We start from the raw sequence: 17,421 nt of genomic DNA, 5'->3' as shown, positions 1-17,421 counted from the left end.
AGGAGTCTCAAAGCGGCTAATAATCTCCTTTCCCTTCCTTCCCCACAACAAACACTCTGCGAGGTGAGTGAGGCTGAGAGACTTCAGAGAAGTGTGACTAGCCCAAGGTCACCCAGCAGCTGCATGTGGAGGAGTGGGGACAAGCAGATTAGCCTAAACTGAGGGTCATGTAGTTACTGCCTAAAAATCATGATCATTGGATACCACCTTGGACATAAGGCAGGACACAAAAATGCCTTTTTAAAAACCCTTGGGGCTGATTTAAACATGGGAACAGCCACACAAAGACCACGGAGAAGCATCTTCCTGTGCAAATGCTTTATACAGTTGATGACACATTGATAAGCCTTGAGTCCGGTGCCCTGGAGTTCCTAAGTGGGCCACTGCTTTATGACGGTCTCCACATGGCCATCATCACAATTAAAACAGCCCTCATCCCTTGTTATGAAGACGTTGTGCCCAGTCCAGCAAAAGAGAGATGTCCTTGTCCCACTGATTTCAATGGGACACTGTCTCTGGACTGAGGCTGTTATTTTTGCCTGTAACATTTGTCTAAGACATGAGAGCTTACGAACAACACACACAAGGCCTAAAGTCTTAAAACACATGCTTCCTAATTATGTTGTTGACATATAAACGAGGCCCATCATGGTCTTCCCTCCGTCAACTGACATCTAGCAGCCATTCCACCAGGCTGTGGCAGAGCAAGAAGTGGGAAGCAGGGACACTCCATCAGTTCGGCTGAGAGACTAGATCCATCAAGATGCCCTCTCTTCTCAATTGTCACCCAACAGCAGCAATCTATCAGGCTGCAGGGTAGAGATGGTGTGCAGGGCTGTTCAGCTGAGAGACCAGCTCCAACTGGCTCCTCCTCTTCTTGAATTGTTTATATTCCAACAGGTGGCCATTACAAGAACTACTCTGTATTCTTAATAATGGATGTCTAAGCTGACTTGTTTTGCTCATCCCTCCTCGTTGCCTTTTCCTTTTGTGTTATGTTCTATACAGGACTGTTTTGTTTTTATCTTGCCTAAGCTGCTGCTCAGGCAGCATCTTTCTGCTGAAGAGTGATGCAAAAAAAAGTTTTTTAAAAATATATATATAGACAACTCTAAACATTAGTGTTCTATTGCACACCTCTCATTCCTAGTGGAAGTTTCATGAAACATACTGACCAGGAACTGCACATTTTCTCTGAACAGCCTATCACTTCTTTGCCCAAGACTTCCTAAAGACATTATTTGTAAAGGAGGGATGGTATCTCCCCCTGCAGTTTTCATATAAATCTACTAAACTGTTTTATTTAACTCTTCTAAACTGTTGGTGGCAAAACGTGGAGCTACACTGAAGGGGTGGGACAGCAATGCATGGAAACTGCCACTGCCTTTTTGGTGGCTCGGCACATGACAAACAGGCCCAACAGTTCAGGAGCTGAACTTGGCTCGAGGCTGCGCAAATAGAAATACCATAAAAGAGCCGTGTTACCTTAACGTTCTCGGGGATATGGAGCTGCTGCCGCTTCTCGTTCAGTCGTTTCATCACGGCATCCATGGTTTCTTCTACGGAGGGGCTCGGGGGAGCTCCTGCTGTGTCCTGCTTCACAGTCTCTTTGGAGCTCTCCTGATGAAGGTTCCTTTGAGTTGCTTTGAGGGGGCAGCTTTGTTCTTCTGACAGTTTGAGTTTCAGCTCTGGGAGGAAAATTCCCAGGATACGAATGAGCAACCACTTGCAACACATTCCTTCTGCCACCACAAAATGTGCACACACACACAATCACCACCACTACTACCACTGAGCTGGATTGCTCACATACAACCCTTACAGGTGACCCACAGAGTTAAATGCAATCCCCCGTCCATATATGGTAGCTCACAAAATGCGTGTTAAAACCCCTGGTTTTAAGAACCTAAAAAGATCCCTGATGAATCAGATCAAAGTCCAGCATCCTGTTCTCACAATGGCTACCTCTTTGCTTTACTGCATTTGGGGATCCTCCTCCTCATTCTGCTTCTGAGTGTGGCCCTGGATCCTTGCTCCCACATTCTGCCCTTGCGACACGCCTCTGATGCACCGACATCAGTAGACTAAAACAGACTTAAATCACTCCAGCTTCCCACAGGAAGCTCTGCATCTGAATTCCACCTGCTGTGGCCGTTCTCAACTTTGCACATGCCTTCATAATAATGATAATACAGTGGTACCTCGGGTTAAGTACCAGTAAGGTCTGTTCTTAACCTGAAACTGTTCTTAACCTGAAGCACCACTTTAGCTAACGGGGCCTCCTGCTGCTGCCACACCACCGGAGCACGATTTCTGTCCTCATCCTGAAGCAAAGTTCTTAACCCGAGGTACTGTTTCTGGGTTAGCGGAGTCTGTAGCCTGAAGCGTATGTAACCTGAAGCATCTGTAACCCGAAGTACCACTGTACGATGATTAGGTTACTTGTCCTGATTTATTCCACTTTGCATTTTGCAAAAAAAAAACAAAAACCCCAACCTCATCTGTCTCATCATGCAGCATAACTCTCATTGATAATTGAAGAAAAAGTATGAAGTGGACGTGATTTCCCTCTGGTTGGGATACAGTTTATAATGGAAGCCTAGGAAACTCACACTCAAGGGAATATCCGACACTCACAACTTAACAGAATGGGGGGAAATTAAGTGTTTTAAGCAGTTTGGTAACACAGGATCAAACGCATCACTTAACTATGAGTGTGTAAAAGGTATCAGTGTAATGAAGCTATTAGCTCAGCATTAACTTCATTAGTGTTGCACTCTGTGGCACTGAGGGAGATCAATGATGCTGCTGTTTAAAATTACAGGAAAAGGGATGGAATCTCCAAGCCTGATTTCCATTCAAGCCCCATTCATTTCATTGATGCTTCCACAGGAACAGCTCCTGGCAGACGGCACTTTACAGGGCAAACCTACACTGCCAGCTTACACAAGCTTAACCCAACTTCCTTCTCCCTAGAGAAAACTGAGAACTAGGGTAGTGGGGTTGGGGTATTGCTACAGTTCCTAGGATGCTTTCAGGGAGCTGATGGCTGATAAGACTTGGTAGTTTTGTGTATTCTATTCTGTGCACCTCTCCCAGGTGTTGCAGGACTACAACTCCCATCATCCCTGACCTTTGTCCATGCTGGTGGGGGATTATGGGAACTAAAGTCCAACAACTGTCCACTCCTGCTCTTAGGAAATTAGTTGCTTTTCTGGTAAGGTTCAAGACAATATTAAATATCGGTCTTTCAGCATCTGGCTGAATTTGACCCTCCTTCAAGCACTAGTGAGAAATGACTCCGAGTGCTAGAAGAAGAAGAAGAAGAAGAAGAATTATTTATTATTTATACCCCGCCCATCTGGCTGAGTCTCCCCAGCCACTATGGGCAGCTCCCAATCAGATGTTAAAAACAGTACAGCATTAAATATTAAAAACTTCCCTAAACTTCCCTAAGAAGCATTTTCCCCCTGTGTCTTCCACCAGATTTATTGGTGAAAGAGAAATGACCTATCCTACAGACTGCAGCTGATAGTTGTGTGTACCTTTAAGCTGTTTCCGACTTTTGGCCAAGTCGTTCATCCATTTCATTACTTCGGGATTCGATATTTTGTCAGCGTGAGAAGGCTGGACAGGAAAGAACAAGGGGGAAGCCAGGTAGTTAGGCTGTGGCTGTTGTTATTCATACAGCTCTCATTATTAATGGGCAAAGTTGCCCACATACATTCTGCATTTATTAACCCAGAATATATAACGTTCCAGCTGACATCTGGATTGTGGTCCAGGCTGGGTCAAAAGTAACTTGACTGCCAAACTCTGTTATACACTGATGGCATCCAAACCCCACTAGAGTCTAAATGGCAAAAATGACTTACCTGCCCTTTCACCAGCCTGTATAATAAGACTGCACATTGCTGCTCGCTAACCTTGCTAGTGCCCAGGTGACTACTGGCTCTTTTTGCTTAACGTGGCAAGTGTATCTGATAACCAGCACCTGAGTATTTGTGACATCATTGCTTAACTAGCCCAGACCTTTATGAGGTCACTTGTAGTTATGAGGTTACTTGCAGCCATCAACACTAGTGACTGCCATGTCTCCCACCAACATAAATACTAGTAAAGCAGATTTGCATCTGCTTTGGACCCAGGAAATAACAAGAAAGAAACATAATTTAATCCAGGCACATAAACACTGTGACCCAGCAAGTCAAATGCAGTCTCATCCGCCTCATCAAACACCACAGAAACAGGGTGGTTTCTCACCCGATAATTCTTCTCTTGCTCAAACTTTTCTTCAAATTTCCTGATTTTCCTCTTAAGACTTTGCAGGTGCTTTGTGAGTTGTGCTATCGTCTGCGGCTCTTTGCAGTCATCACAGCTACCTCTGGAAGAACTTCTTGGCCTACAAAGGTAGAAGTTACGAAAATGTCCTAAATGTGAAATTGCTTTGCAGAATTAGGTCTACAATTGCAATGGAGTGATGGGACTCTGGTGGAGGTGGTGGGGGTTAGACCATGAAGGAGGGTGATGGGGGAGGGATAATAACAGAGAGAAGGAGAAACGGAGGAGTGGTATGGCCTGGTCTGGCCCGCTTGTTCCTTGAAAAGCTATGGAATCTGCTGAAAGCAAGAAGTGAAGCTTTTCATGTAAATGAGGACAGTCACCTGCTAATGTCTACACATCAAGCTGCTGTTAAAGACACACAGCCACAGCGCTTAATTCAGAAGTTGACAACCCCATTCACCAGTTGGGCAGGTCTGCTTTAAATCCCAGAAGTCCACCTGGCACCATGATTTCTATACTGTTCAAGGGTGTGGTTAGCAAAACAGGGGCTGGAGTTGGAAACCTCTTTCTATGTGTGTCTGTGCTGGGATAGAAGAAAGGAATACAGTGGGGATGGGAACCTGTGACCTTCCAGAGGTTACTGATGAGAGGTTACTCTCATCGTCCCTGACCTGTCAGGAGCTCATCCTACACTCGAGTAGGACCCTGGTAGAGTCACATGCCTGACTGGCATGTTCTCCCCCTCCTGGTCGTTCATTCGGGAGCTTCAAAAGCTTTCTTCAGCCCAAAAATCAAAGCGACCAATGCCAACAGACATCAGCACATTTAGGGATCCGCAGAGTCTTTGCAGCTTGCGTAACAGACCTCAGCAACTCAGCATTTTGGCTGATCTACTTTATTTACATATAAACACACACGGAGCACTGCAACATGTCTCCCTCTCTCTAGAGCATCAGACAGCAAAGATAAAGAACACAGGACACTAGTCCCACTTCACGGAACTCAGTAACACAAACATCCTGTCTTCGTCACTTCCCACTTTGTGGAGTCAAAACATACACCGTCATGAGATAGAAAAAAAATCCCATGACTGCAATCATGGAGCAGGAATTCTAACATGGCCATGCTGGCTGAGGAAGATGGGGATTTGGAGGGCACCAGGTCCCCCCACCCCTGCACTGAAGAATCAGGAAAGTGAAGAGGAATAAGACAGAGCATAAGACGGAAGGATGATCTCCACTTGATCCAGCATTGGTCCTCAGTTGTCTAGAGCGATGGGGATGCCCCAGGAAGGGGAACAAGTGATCAATCCAGGGCTCTCCAGCAGTATCTGAAAGCACCTGAGATTTTTAAAGGGACTGCTCAGACATGTGGCAGTGCTATTCTCAGCTTAGATTGGCAGAGGGACAGAGTATTTAAGGGTCATCAATATATATTTAATATTTTTTTAAGTCTTTGTTTTTTTAATTAAAAAAAACCAAACACCACTTCTCCCAATATTATTATTTCACTTCCTCTTGAGAGAACCCAGCTCTCCCTTTTGCATCCCAGGCCAAGCTCATTCACACTGCATGCCTCTTGCATACTCACCGTACAACAGATAAAAATAGGAACACATTTTATAACATCTCTGCTCTCTTACCATGAACCTCTGCCTCAGCCCCACAGTTCTGATGCTTCTATTCAACCTGCTCCATGATGTATCCTTTTACTATGCAATAGCCTGCCTTCCATGGATCGAAAGTAACAACACCGACTTCCATTATAGGGTTATTATAAAGATTTCATCTAGATAATGTATATGAAGCACTTGGGACACTTGAAAGTGTTATGCAAATATATTACGTATTATCAGTGCTTTTTTTTCTTAAAAAAAAAGTTTGGGGTACTCTCATTTTCCTACTCATATTGAAATACTGCCCCTCAATGAGGCCAAACTTAGATACACAAAATGTTTAGGGGTGTGTGTCCCCCCCCCTGAAAAAGCACTGCATATTATTATTATTATTATTATTATTAGCCAAGATTATGCTTGGAGCACAATTAAGCTCGTCTATTTTATCTTTAAATAAATGGCTGTTATCAGCCGTTCAAAACATATCTCAGCAGTGTGCGTGTGTGTGCACACAGAGTAATTCCACTGTAGCTGAACATTTGGGGGGCTAGCCATACTCCAAACCTAGACCTGTTTAAGTTATTACCTTTCCCCAGAGAACACTGGGAATTGAGGTTCTGTGAGCAGGAGGCTAACAAAATTCTCACCACCTATACCAAACTACACTTCCCAGGATTCTTTGGAGGAAGTTTCCACTTGTTTCACTCTGGAAAGGGTTATCATATCGTAGAGTTGGCAGGGACCACGTGGGTCATCTAGTACAACCCCCTGCAATGCAAGAATCTTTTGCCCAAGGTGGGGCTCGAACCCACAACCCTGATATTAAGAGTCTCATGCTCTACCAACTGAGCTATCCCCACATCATTATCATTTGGTGTTTGCTATTTAATAGGTGGGAGGAAAGCATCAGATATATATTAGAGAGAATATATATATGCCATGCAGAGGCAGCCCTGGGAAATAAACCATGTCTTAGCTTACATCATGAACAGTTGAGCACTTGGTGGAGAAGGAGCTGATTCAGGGTCTAAATTAAATCTCTGGCTTTGGCTAAAAATAGAGCAGCGAGGAGACAGCAGAGGATTATCTCCATCAGTAATGTGATACAGCAGCCTGCTGGTCCCTAAGGAATGGTGGTCTTCATGTCCATTGTCTGCATCTGCCTGGCCCTCTTTGTAGACTTGTGCAGGCTCTGCAATGACAAGATGAATTTAACAGGCATTTAGAAGGGCAAAGCTCATTAGCTGCACACGTTGAAAGAGCCTCCAGTGCTCCCTGGAGAAAGTTGTGACATGACATAGCGGAAAAGGGATGTAAGCATATACCAAGAGAAGGTTGTGCACATCAAAAATAGTTTAAAAGAAAAACTTTAAAACTGACATCCTAACAAATTACCGGAAGGAAGTCCTAAGGAACCTAGTGGTATCTAATTCTGAGTTAACATGCTTAGGGCAAGGCCACATGGTGAATATTGGAAGAATAAATTGCCAGTTGCATGCAAAGATGCTGCTTGGCTAAAGAGACTGAGGAACAGCCATCCCTCAGTGGACTGGAGTCAGGGTTGACATGAATGAAACTTACTAGCAGCAGTAAGGCATAAGTGAATAAATCTTTCTATTACACTTCCTGAGATAATCGTTTTCTCGCACTCTTAAAATACTATGTGTTCGTGAATCCTGACACGACACTAAAAAGGTTATATGCTAGCTATATTAGGCAGTCCTTGGGCCTAAGTAGCTCCCTATAAAGAGACGAATGGAATTGCTTACATCCACCAAAGAACATCTAAAGTAGAGTTGCCAAATTTTGAAGAGCAAAAAAGAGGGCACATTTGCCGACTTCTTCTTTTAACTAGGGATCGCTATGATGACTACCCATGAAAAGGAGGACATGTCCTGGAAAAAGAGGACAACCCTACTTTAAAATGGGTTGTATGACTCTTTTCAAAATATTACAAAACATCGAACAAATGAGCCATGTAATAATAAAAAGGGGGGGGGACCTTTTTACCCCTATCAGTTTCTTTCAGAGCACGCAAAGCCTAATTTTTATCTAAAGTTAAAACAGCTGGATCAAAACAATTTATTAGGCTAAATAGATGGCATTTGCAATACATGTATTTAGTAGTAGTAGTATTTATTAGATTTTTATTGCACCCTTCCTCCCAGTAGCCCATAGTGGCAAACAACAAAACAAACTCTCTCTCTCTCTCTATATATATATATATAAGGATTAAAGAGCTTGTGAGCTTCTAATAAATCTCTTTAAAGGGGGAAAAACACACACTAATGAATAGTGCTGCATTCTGGCAGACATCATGAGGAGCAAATCTGACCTAGTTTTCTTTCCCCTGACTTCTAAACTGTATTGACTGGCAGCTTCTATAATTTATGATCATGGATCAATCACCACTCACACAATCCACCCAAGATAGATTTTATATTTAAATTAAAACGAAAGGGCAAGTTTTCCTTTTCATATAAAGACTGCCTATTGTTAACATTCTAGCTGGTCTTTAAAAGATGGAGTATGGGGTGAACCAGCACTTTGACACTTGGGGTGCATATGTATTTTCCTGGGAAACTATGCTTGTGTGTTTAATCATAAACAGATCCATACACCTGAGATGAGAGATAAGTGAGCTAAGACCTGTAGGAGTAGTTTGTACACTATGCATAGGAAATAACAGGGACACAATACTGACATTACAGAACAACACATCATGGAGGCCTGAATCCAGAGATTATTGCTATTCTCTCCACCAAACAGGTGCTCCACATTTCAGTTTGGTCATTCAAAGGTGGAGAGGGAGAGGGAGAAGGAAAAAGAGGGTACTTGGAATCAACCCCCTTTCGACACACACAAAGCTGATAGCACCGTGGTTATGCACACGCCTGTGCTTCAATACATTTGAACGCCCAAGTTCAGCAAGGAACCACAGTGTAAGCAGCACTGCAGTTTCCTACCCAGTAGTACCTTTGCACCTGTGAAGGGTTTGGTCCAGAAGAGGGTCCACAGACAGAAACTCATTTGTCTGCACAAGGCAACCTTGCTGCATTGTGAGCTGTGCTCTGCTTTACATGCATTCTTAGGTAAGAACTTTTATTTTGCCTGCTCAGCTTTTAATCCTCTGCAGCCAAAAGCAGCTCACCAGACAAGCCAGAATGGGACACCTCTCCTGTTTCTGCAGTCCCAAGAAAGGGGTGTTGAGTTTCGCCAGCACATGTGATTGTGGAGTTACAATCCACCTGTGGCTAACCTGTGGCCCTCCAGAGGTTGTAGAGTTCCAACTCCCATCAGCCATGTTGGGAGTTTCAATCCAGCGTGAAGCGGACTTTCAGCAGACCTTTGGCTGAAAGATCTGGGAATTATGCAACTGCAGAATAGTTGCTGTGAGCTGTACACAATGTAGATGCTGCATGGCAACCACTTTAAACCGCTCTGTGGGGTGAGACAAAAGCAGTTGCCCCACAGAGGCAGTCAATGCAGGTAATATTTTATGGAAGCCTATCATATGCTCCAGCCATGAATCTGCTTCTTCAAATAGGTTTGTGATCAGAACGTGTACAGAGAAAGCAGGTCTTCCACAACAGGCTCCCCACATGGTTGAATTCACCCTGCCAGCCACACGCAATGACCCGCCGGCGAGTCTGACAACCGCCCTGTTATTGCAGAACCAGGCTGGACGCAAAACCAAGCATACACGACTGGTAACTGAACAACAAGATCATTTGCAAGCTGTGCAGCTCTGTATTAAGGCAAGGCTAATCAGGCTGGGGCAAAGGGAGGAGTTGGCTTCTTTTGACAAATATTGTACCCTCACTTTTGTATATTCGCATGGCTTTTCTTAACTGATTTAATGGCTCGGCCCTAAGTTTGGTTCAATTGGCAAACAAACGCTTAGGGTGAAATCAACTCCCTCAGCACAATGGCCACAAGCCATTTTGTTATGCTCCAAATATACAAAGATCAAGATTGAGGTTATTTTCCTTTATTTTATATATCATGAACTTTGATGCAAAGCTTTTCCAGTGAGATCTGTGCCTCCTAGCTCATGAACAAGAGAAGTCCACAATTCTCAAAACAGGAAAGTGCAGGGAAGTTGCGGGTGGCCAGGGGGAAAATAAAATCCTTCCAGTTCCAGTGCAATTTAAGAATAACTTACAAATGTGCTAGCCCTGGAACAATGATCCTCATGGACATGAGAGAATGAATTCAGGGGAGATGTGCATTGGCTGCTTTTGAATGTGTGTGTGCTGGAGCAGCCAACAGCCTACCCTCCAAATGTTGTTGAACTACAACTCCCATCATCCCCAGTCAGCATGGCCAATAGTTAGAGCTATAGTCCAACATCTCGGCAGAATTACTGTGCTGTGTGGACTGAATTTTGCCGTATCAGAGGAAGGCCGACCTTGAGCATGGAGGACGGTGGCTTCTTTCTTTCACCTCAAATTGATCTACTCAGCAATTTTTAAAGCAGAGTGGCTTGAGTCTCTTTTATATATCTTAAACCAAGACAAAATAAAGGATGCTGACGGAAGCAGCTGGATGCATCTTCCTTTCTTTGCCTTAATTGGGGCACATCTAATGAGGATCTCTCTAGCCCTTGAGAGCTATAGAGTTTTTGCACCAGTGGCTTTTAAGGATGTGAAATGCATCTCAAAAGGTAGAACTGCCAAACTAATTTGAGAGATTCTTAGAAAGAGATGGGTTAGCCTTTGCAAAATGACCGAGAATAAAAAGCTTTTGAAATAAGCTCTTTTGCTACAGTCACTTTATTTATCTATAAAAATTACCTTGGGATTAGGCCATGTAATACTGACCCATTTGCCTTAATGGAGACCACACACGGTCTGCAGATTTTAAGCTTGCCTATAACTCATCTGCTTGCTATACTGGTCTTGCTAACTATGACCCACTTTCATGCACAGTGATTTGCCTTCTGCCTGAACGCAGGAATCCATCTCATGCCATCTGCGTGATTACAAGCTCTGAATTGACAGAAAAGAATCCCAAGCTTCAAATCCATTTATTTCAAACAGTTGATTTTGAGCGAGAAAGGAAAGGGGAGGAATGAACAAAAAAAAGGATGCACACAAAAAAGAGTGCAAGTCATTGGTGATGAAAATTAATGTGTGGCTTTTAAGTCTTCCACTTGCTCTGCTCAGGCAGTCAATCTGCAATCAATAACAGAATTGGGAAATCAACAATGGCCTGGCACAAGTGTGCGAGTGTGTGTGCTGGAGTTGGGGGAACACAGGCAACAGACTAACAGTCACTGAAAAAGAGCACATGTTAGCACAATCCTAACAGCAGAACATATCAGAAGTGAAATGGCTGGAAACCTACAAAAACCACTTTTGTGTGAAAATGAAGGAACTGGCCAAATTTAAGACAGTGCTCTTCCCCAAAGTAATCAGTATTTATATGAATCAAAACACAAACAAAATGGCATTTGGCTTTCCTTCATTTCTCCTCTCACAATCACACGTGTGTGTGTGTGTGTGTGTGTGACTGTATTAACTTTTATTTAATCAATAATAATAATAATAATAAACACTTGTGCCCCCAAATTATGCCTCAGCCCTCCGTGCTGTTTGAAGGGGGGGCTGCAATTTATTAGGTCAAGATGTATGCCACTGAGTGGCCTCTATAATCAGAAACAAGGACAGCCCATTAACAAAGACCTTCTCTTACCTCCACAACTCTCCCCATCAACTTGCACACTGCTGGTTGGGATCGATGAAGCGACTGGGTCTTTTGAAGCCGGCAGCTGTGGTGTTTCTTCCTGGTTCGGCAGAAACGCAGAGCAGAGGTCAGTTTCAAGGGCTTGCAGCTTCAGCAAAGAATTCTGCAGGCAAAAACAGAACATTGGGATAGATGGAGAGCGAAGGGAATGGCAAGGATCAAGTCTTCAGCTCCTTGGGGCTGTCTGCAGGAAAGGCTGCTCCTCCTCGCAGCTCAGGAAAAGTGAATTAACTGCTTAGACATGCCATACTCCTTATGCGCCTTCGTTTCCTCCATCTATTTAACTGATCTGGATTATTTATGACACAAGGGAAAGATCATCTCATCAGCAAAAAAGAAGAAAAGATTTGTTCCTGAAAGCCAGTCTGAGAAGCTGGAGGCTTTGCTCTCGGAGCAAAAAATGCCATGTAAGGATTTCACAGGTTGTGCTGATTGCGGGGCCCGGTGGCATTAAGCCCCTCCCCCTTTTCCATTCATAAAAAAGGGGGAGAATAAAATCCCTCCATAGAATATTGTGCAATACATTGCAGAAAGCAAAGGGTTACATTTCTAGGCTCCTCTCTTTTTTTCTTTTCTTTTCTTTTTTTGGAAAAGAGGGTTGGCTTTTCATTTCCCATCCTGTGCCAGGGCAAAATTAACAGATCTTTGTCATTCGCCGCAAACAAATCAATGACGGCAAAGGCTCTTTATCTCTTAGTAGCTCCTCCAGCTCCTGTTTCACGCTTGATCCATTTCTCATTCCCGGTCTTGAATACAGAGTGCAATATTCTAGCCGCATAATCTGATACAAGCATCTTGCTGGGACGCAAGCATTCCCACAGCCCTAATCATTCATGGACCGAGGAGGTGACGGAAGTCCGTGTGAAGACCATGAAAGTACAATTTCTCCCCCCACACCCCCAAATGCAGGGCAGAACGCAAAAGAGCTCATACCCTCTGAGCAGGTAACAATCCAAGATAAAGCAAAATGAGGAGAGCTTGTCAACGCTGGCATAAACGAGCATTGCTCCAAAAATGTGTGACCTCATATTTCTACAGCTTACATTTGATTTTAATTTGATTGATTGATTGATTGATTTGCATTCATACTCCAACTCTACAGAGCTCAAGGTAACAACCACAGTTCTTGGCTTCCCGATTTTACACTCACAACAACCCTACCAGAAAAGTTAAGCTGAAAGACAGTGACTGACCCAAGGTCACCCAGGGAGCTTCACAGCTGAGTGGAGGCTTGAACCCTTGTCTCCCAAGGCCCTCATCCAGCAATCTAACCACTATACCACACTGGCTCTTAAACTGCAGACCGGCAAGTGACAGCCCAGGGAGAGGGGTACAGGAGCTCAATCCAGCAATATCTTTATCCGAACCGAAAACCTCTTACACTGTATGCAAATATACCCTCAACTAGAGGTGGAGTTCAATTTTGTTTGCATTATAATGAGAAATCACCTAATCTGCATTTCCTGACCCTTATGTGAACCGAAACCCAGGTATCCTTAGAAATTCACACTTCTCAGAATTTTGTGGTACAGTTCTATCACTAAACAGTGTGTGCAAAAATGTGTGTATTTGTAGAAAGTATATATGAAAATGCAGATTGTAGTGAAAATGTGCAGAAATGTGTTGTTACGTTAGTGAAAAATGTTTGCAGAGATGTGTTATATTAATGAAAATTGCATTAAAATGTGTTTATTAGGAGAAATTCACACTAAAGCACCGGTAAATTTTCATGATTCTTTTTTTAATGCTAATTGCTGGAGAAATGTGGAGAACTGGATTTAAGAATGGAAAAATGAGAAACCAAGAGAAACCAGCATGGATAAGATTCATCCATCCCTACCCTACACCAATGTTTCTCAGACTTCTGATAACTGCCAGGTGTTTTCTGAATCAAAGCTGGAAGAGACACTTCATATATTCCTCTTGCAGGGGAGGGGGGAAAGGTTTAACTTTTAGAGTGTGCAAGAGTGACAAATGCACACCCTCACAGAAGTTTAGCTTCAGGGTTTCTGCATTAACCACTTGTCCTGCAAGTACCTCCTTCTCCTCCTCATGCAAATAACTTGTGCTCCTTCTCTGCACCGGGAAGAACTGAACAAACCAAACTGCATTCTACACAAAAGACATTGCACCGTGACCCATCCAGCAGAGGCAGACGGGAAGAAGGCAAGGCCAGAACATTCAGCATTAGAACTTCCCTCATCCAGAGATACAGGGTGGCTTTTGGCTCATAGGAGCGTTAAATGATTTAATTCATTTTGTTTCAAGAACTTCTATGTTGCCTTTCATCAGGCAGGGAGGGCATTGTTTCCAGGGCAGGGTGCAACGCCGTAAAATAACTAACAACCCAGCAGCAAAATTTGAAGCAACGCAACACAATCTACAGAGCATAACCTAAAATGCTTGGGTGAAGGAGAAAAAAACCTTCCATCTGGAATATAAATAGTATTAATTTAGGCACTAGTTGGGTTTCTGTGGGGAGCTCCTTTAAGTGGGTACCACAGCCAAAAATGCCCTTGCCCCTCCCCCCCTCCAAACTAACTTCTGGTGATGAGGGCACCCAGAAAAGGGGATTGGTTGGTAACTGGGGTTGTGGTCACTGACCCCTAACCTCTCTCCAGCACCATCTGTTTCTGGGGAGTGTTGCTTCCTATGTGACTTTGAACCCATATAGTGTGGGGTTCTAAGTCATGCAAGGAGCCCACCCATATAGAGAATGCACACCACTTCAGATCTCTTCCCTCCAATGGGTGATGTGTAGAGAAGATAATAATAATAATAATAATAATAATAATAATAATAATAATTTATTATTTATACCCCGCCCCATCTGGCTGGGTTTCCCCAGCCACTCTGGGCGGCTTCCAACAAAACACTAAAATACAATAACCTATTAAACATTAAAAGCTTCCCTAAACAGGGCTGCCTTTAGATGTCTTCTAAAAGTTTGGTAGTTATTTTTCTCTTTGACATCTGGTGGGAGGGCGTTCCACAGGGCGGGTGCCACTACCGAGAAGGCCCTCTGCCTGGTTCTCTGTAACTTGGCTTCTCGCAGTGAGGGAACTGCCAGAAGGCCCTCGGTGCTGGACCTAGAGAAGCCAGCAATCGCAGTCCTGCAGCCGTAATACTGCAAGAGAGGATATTCAAATGGGGATTGATGAAGCAGTCTTTCTGGGATGTTTCTCTGATGATCTTCCCATTGGAAATCCCCACTAAACTTCTTACAAACCATAGAGTTCCCCGGAACAGTTTGCACATCACTGCCCTGGGAGGCATCAAGAGAATAAGCAGGATATGTCTGAAATATCTCTCTCATTTGGCTGACCAGACAGAAGCAATTAACTCCTTCATCAAGAGGAAAATAAATTCCTCAATTTAGAATAATCCTACATATATATATTTGTTCCATAATTAACAGCTGGCACTCATTACTAACTATGCCCAAAACTGCCCAAGCAGACTAATGTGTTAAAAACTGGGTGGTCAGTGCTGTTTTTAGCAATGCCGATGCTGTAATATACTCATTTTTAGAAAAATTAAATCAGCTCTAAATATATATTTTTCCCATCTGTTGCAGGCATGAGGTTTCCAGCAGATTTCCAGCTACCGTTGAGGGATTTGAAATAAAAATATATAAAAATATATATATATTTTTAAACATGACCTTGATAGCGACTTGGCATACAGAACCAATATAAATAACTGCAAACCGTCAAGTCTGAAATCTCTCATTTCTTACTGTTTCCTCTTTTCAGGGGGATGGGCCAATGAAGTGCCATCGAAAGGTGGAGGAAAACTGTTCCAAAGGTGAACCCCTGGAAAATAAGCCATTCTCCTAATGTACAATTTACTTCATATGCCTGAGCCACAAAAGCATTAAGAACATAAGAAAGGTGCTGCTGGATCAACTAAAGGCCTCTCCGGTCCAGCATGGCATTTCCCACAGCAGAACGTCAGATGCCTCTGGGAAGCCATCAAGCATAGCATGGCCACAATTGCATTCTCCTGCTATTTCCTAGAAAATGGTATTCAGAGGAATGGAGCCTCTCAACCCGAAGCTTCAATATCAATCACTTGCAGCCATTGGCAAGACATATCGTTCCTCCTCCTGCCCCGATTCGCTGATGAAAGTTGGCAGCTCCAGACCTTGAGGGGAACTACTTTTAAGGAGCTGTGCACAAGACAAAAGTCTACTAGGTACAACTCTTCCCCTCACTGCAGCACTATGGAGGGGGAAAGTCACTTGTAGCAAAATTCTGCTTTCTTTATGACTCTTACAGCACAGTCCTACTACGCGTGTTTGTTCAGAAGCAGGTCCCACAGCATTTGGTGGAATTTATTCCCAACCAATATGTACGCTTAAGATTGCAGGTCTTAAAAAAGGGGTTCTTTTGGTTTCTGGATATATATTTTTTCAAATCTTAAATTAGGTTCTCCACATTTCCACCTCAGTTTGTGGTCCTCAGGAAAATTCATCAGCCCTTTAGTGTGGGTGTCTCCTAATATAAATACGTTTGTGTGCAATTTTGCCTCATATTCATATATTGACAGAGCAGTTTTCTTAATATAATGTCCTCTGCGGTATTTTCAATAATATATCCATTTCTATGTACACTCCAAAAAATGAAGGGATGCATTTTTGAGCATATTGCTTGGCGGGAGAAGCGCACTGCAAAATTCAGAGGAGTGTGGATGTCACACTCCTCTGTTTGTTGTCCTATTGTTTTGGGAAATGTGAATTAGGTACGCTCACCTTTAAATGTGAACTGAATTGAATTCGTCTCCCATCCCTAGCTTTGACACCTCCTTTCACTCATTCATCACTATCACTCATGGCTTCCCGCTTCCTGAAATGGCTCCACCCATTTTCCCTAGCTGCCTCTTAAGTCTGGAATGGCTTCCCAGAATGCCTCTGTGTTACCAGCTTTCTTATTTCCTTTAAACCGTCCTCAAAACCCACCATTTCAAGGAAGCCTTTGGGTCAACCTCCTACTCCCTGTATCTTTCTGCAACTAAGGTCACACCCACACCATACATGTAAAACACATTTAAGGCACGTGACTTCTGCCGCCCCCAAAGAATCTTGGGAACTGTAGTCTGTTAAGGGTGCTGGGGATTGCAGCTCTGTGATGAGTAAAATACAGTTCCCAAGATTCTTAGGGACAATGTGCTGTAAATATGTAGTGTGCGTGTGACCTAAGCAAAAGGGCATGTAATAGCAAAGACAACATGTTCTTCTCTCATTTGTGCAGTCTCTGCTTACCCCTTCCTGTGTTGTTTCCATGTGTCTGTTTTAGATAGCAGGCCTCTTTGGAAAGGGAGTTGTCACACCTGTTCATTTACATATATGGTGCTAAATAAATTAATAATAATAATAATAATAATAATAATAATCTCCCTTCCAGGCTCAAACTGGCCTCACACTGACTCTTTCTATGTAGGCTGAATACAGAAGTCTTTGGAAGGACCTCAGAAAGCCAAGTTTAATCAAATGGTGTTTTTTTTAATAAAGTCAGCATACAATGAAATACGTAACAATGAAAGGGCCATTTCTATTACTAGTCACTAGGCTTTTATTAAACACTAGGCTTTATTTTACACACACACACACACACACACACACAGCATCCTTTCAAGGAAAGCAACATTTCAAAAGAAGGAAGGTGGTAGATTCAGAGTCTATTTAGGTGTTGGTTGTGGGGAGTGCAGGGGGGACGGGAAGACATCAAAGAGAACACATCTTTGCCTACCTCTATTTATCCAGAAAGAAATTG

General features: G+C 43.2%; 1 protein-coding gene and 2 long non-coding RNA genes across 11 annotated transcripts in view; 2 read left to right on the top strand and 1 right to left on the bottom strand.

Moving 5' to 3' along the window:
- FAM13C (family with sequence similarity 13 member C) overlaps positions 1-17,421 on the bottom strand; it is a 73,539-nt gene that overhangs the window by 15,562 nt on the left and 40,556 nt on the right. For 8 of the 9 annotated variants that reach the window (XM_081004987.1, XM_081004984.1, XM_081004981.1 and 5 more), the window contains 5 exons: positions 11,597-11,750; positions 6,881-7,091; positions 4,264-4,402; positions 3,546-3,627; positions 1,486-1,688 (listed from right to left, as the gene is read on the bottom strand). In XM_081004987.1, coding sequence (XP_080861113.1) covers positions 1,486-1,688; positions 3,546-3,627; positions 4,264-4,402; positions 6,881-7,091; positions 11,597-11,750 — 789 coding nt within the window. The remainder of the gene's footprint in view (positions 1-1,485; positions 1,689-3,545; positions 3,628-4,263; positions 4,403-6,880; positions 7,092-11,596; positions 11,751-17,421) is intronic. The other variant, XM_081004985.1, reaches the window with a different exon arrangement.
- LOC308476959 lies at positions 4,273-10,914 on the top strand. Its single transcript, XR_013986276.1, has 3 exons — positions 4,273-4,410; positions 9,447-9,609; positions 10,831-10,914. It is a non-coding gene; the product is annotated as an uncharacterized lncRNA (long non-coding RNA).
- Positions 10,928-17,146, top strand: LOC308477003. The gene is made up of 3 exons (XR_013986334.1): positions 10,928-11,017; positions 15,403-15,844; positions 17,053-17,146. It is a non-coding gene; the product is annotated as an uncharacterized lncRNA (long non-coding RNA).

Source organism: Podarcis pityusensis (genome assembly GCF_964106645.2).
Source record: "Podarcis pityusensis genome assembly, chromosome: 5".
Taxonomy (NCBI): domain Eukaryota; kingdom Metazoa; phylum Chordata; class Lepidosauria; order Squamata; family Lacertidae; genus Podarcis; species Podarcis pityusensis.
The sequence above is the reverse complement of the archived record's forward strand: the minus strand, read 5'-3'. Positions and strand labels throughout refer to the sequence as shown.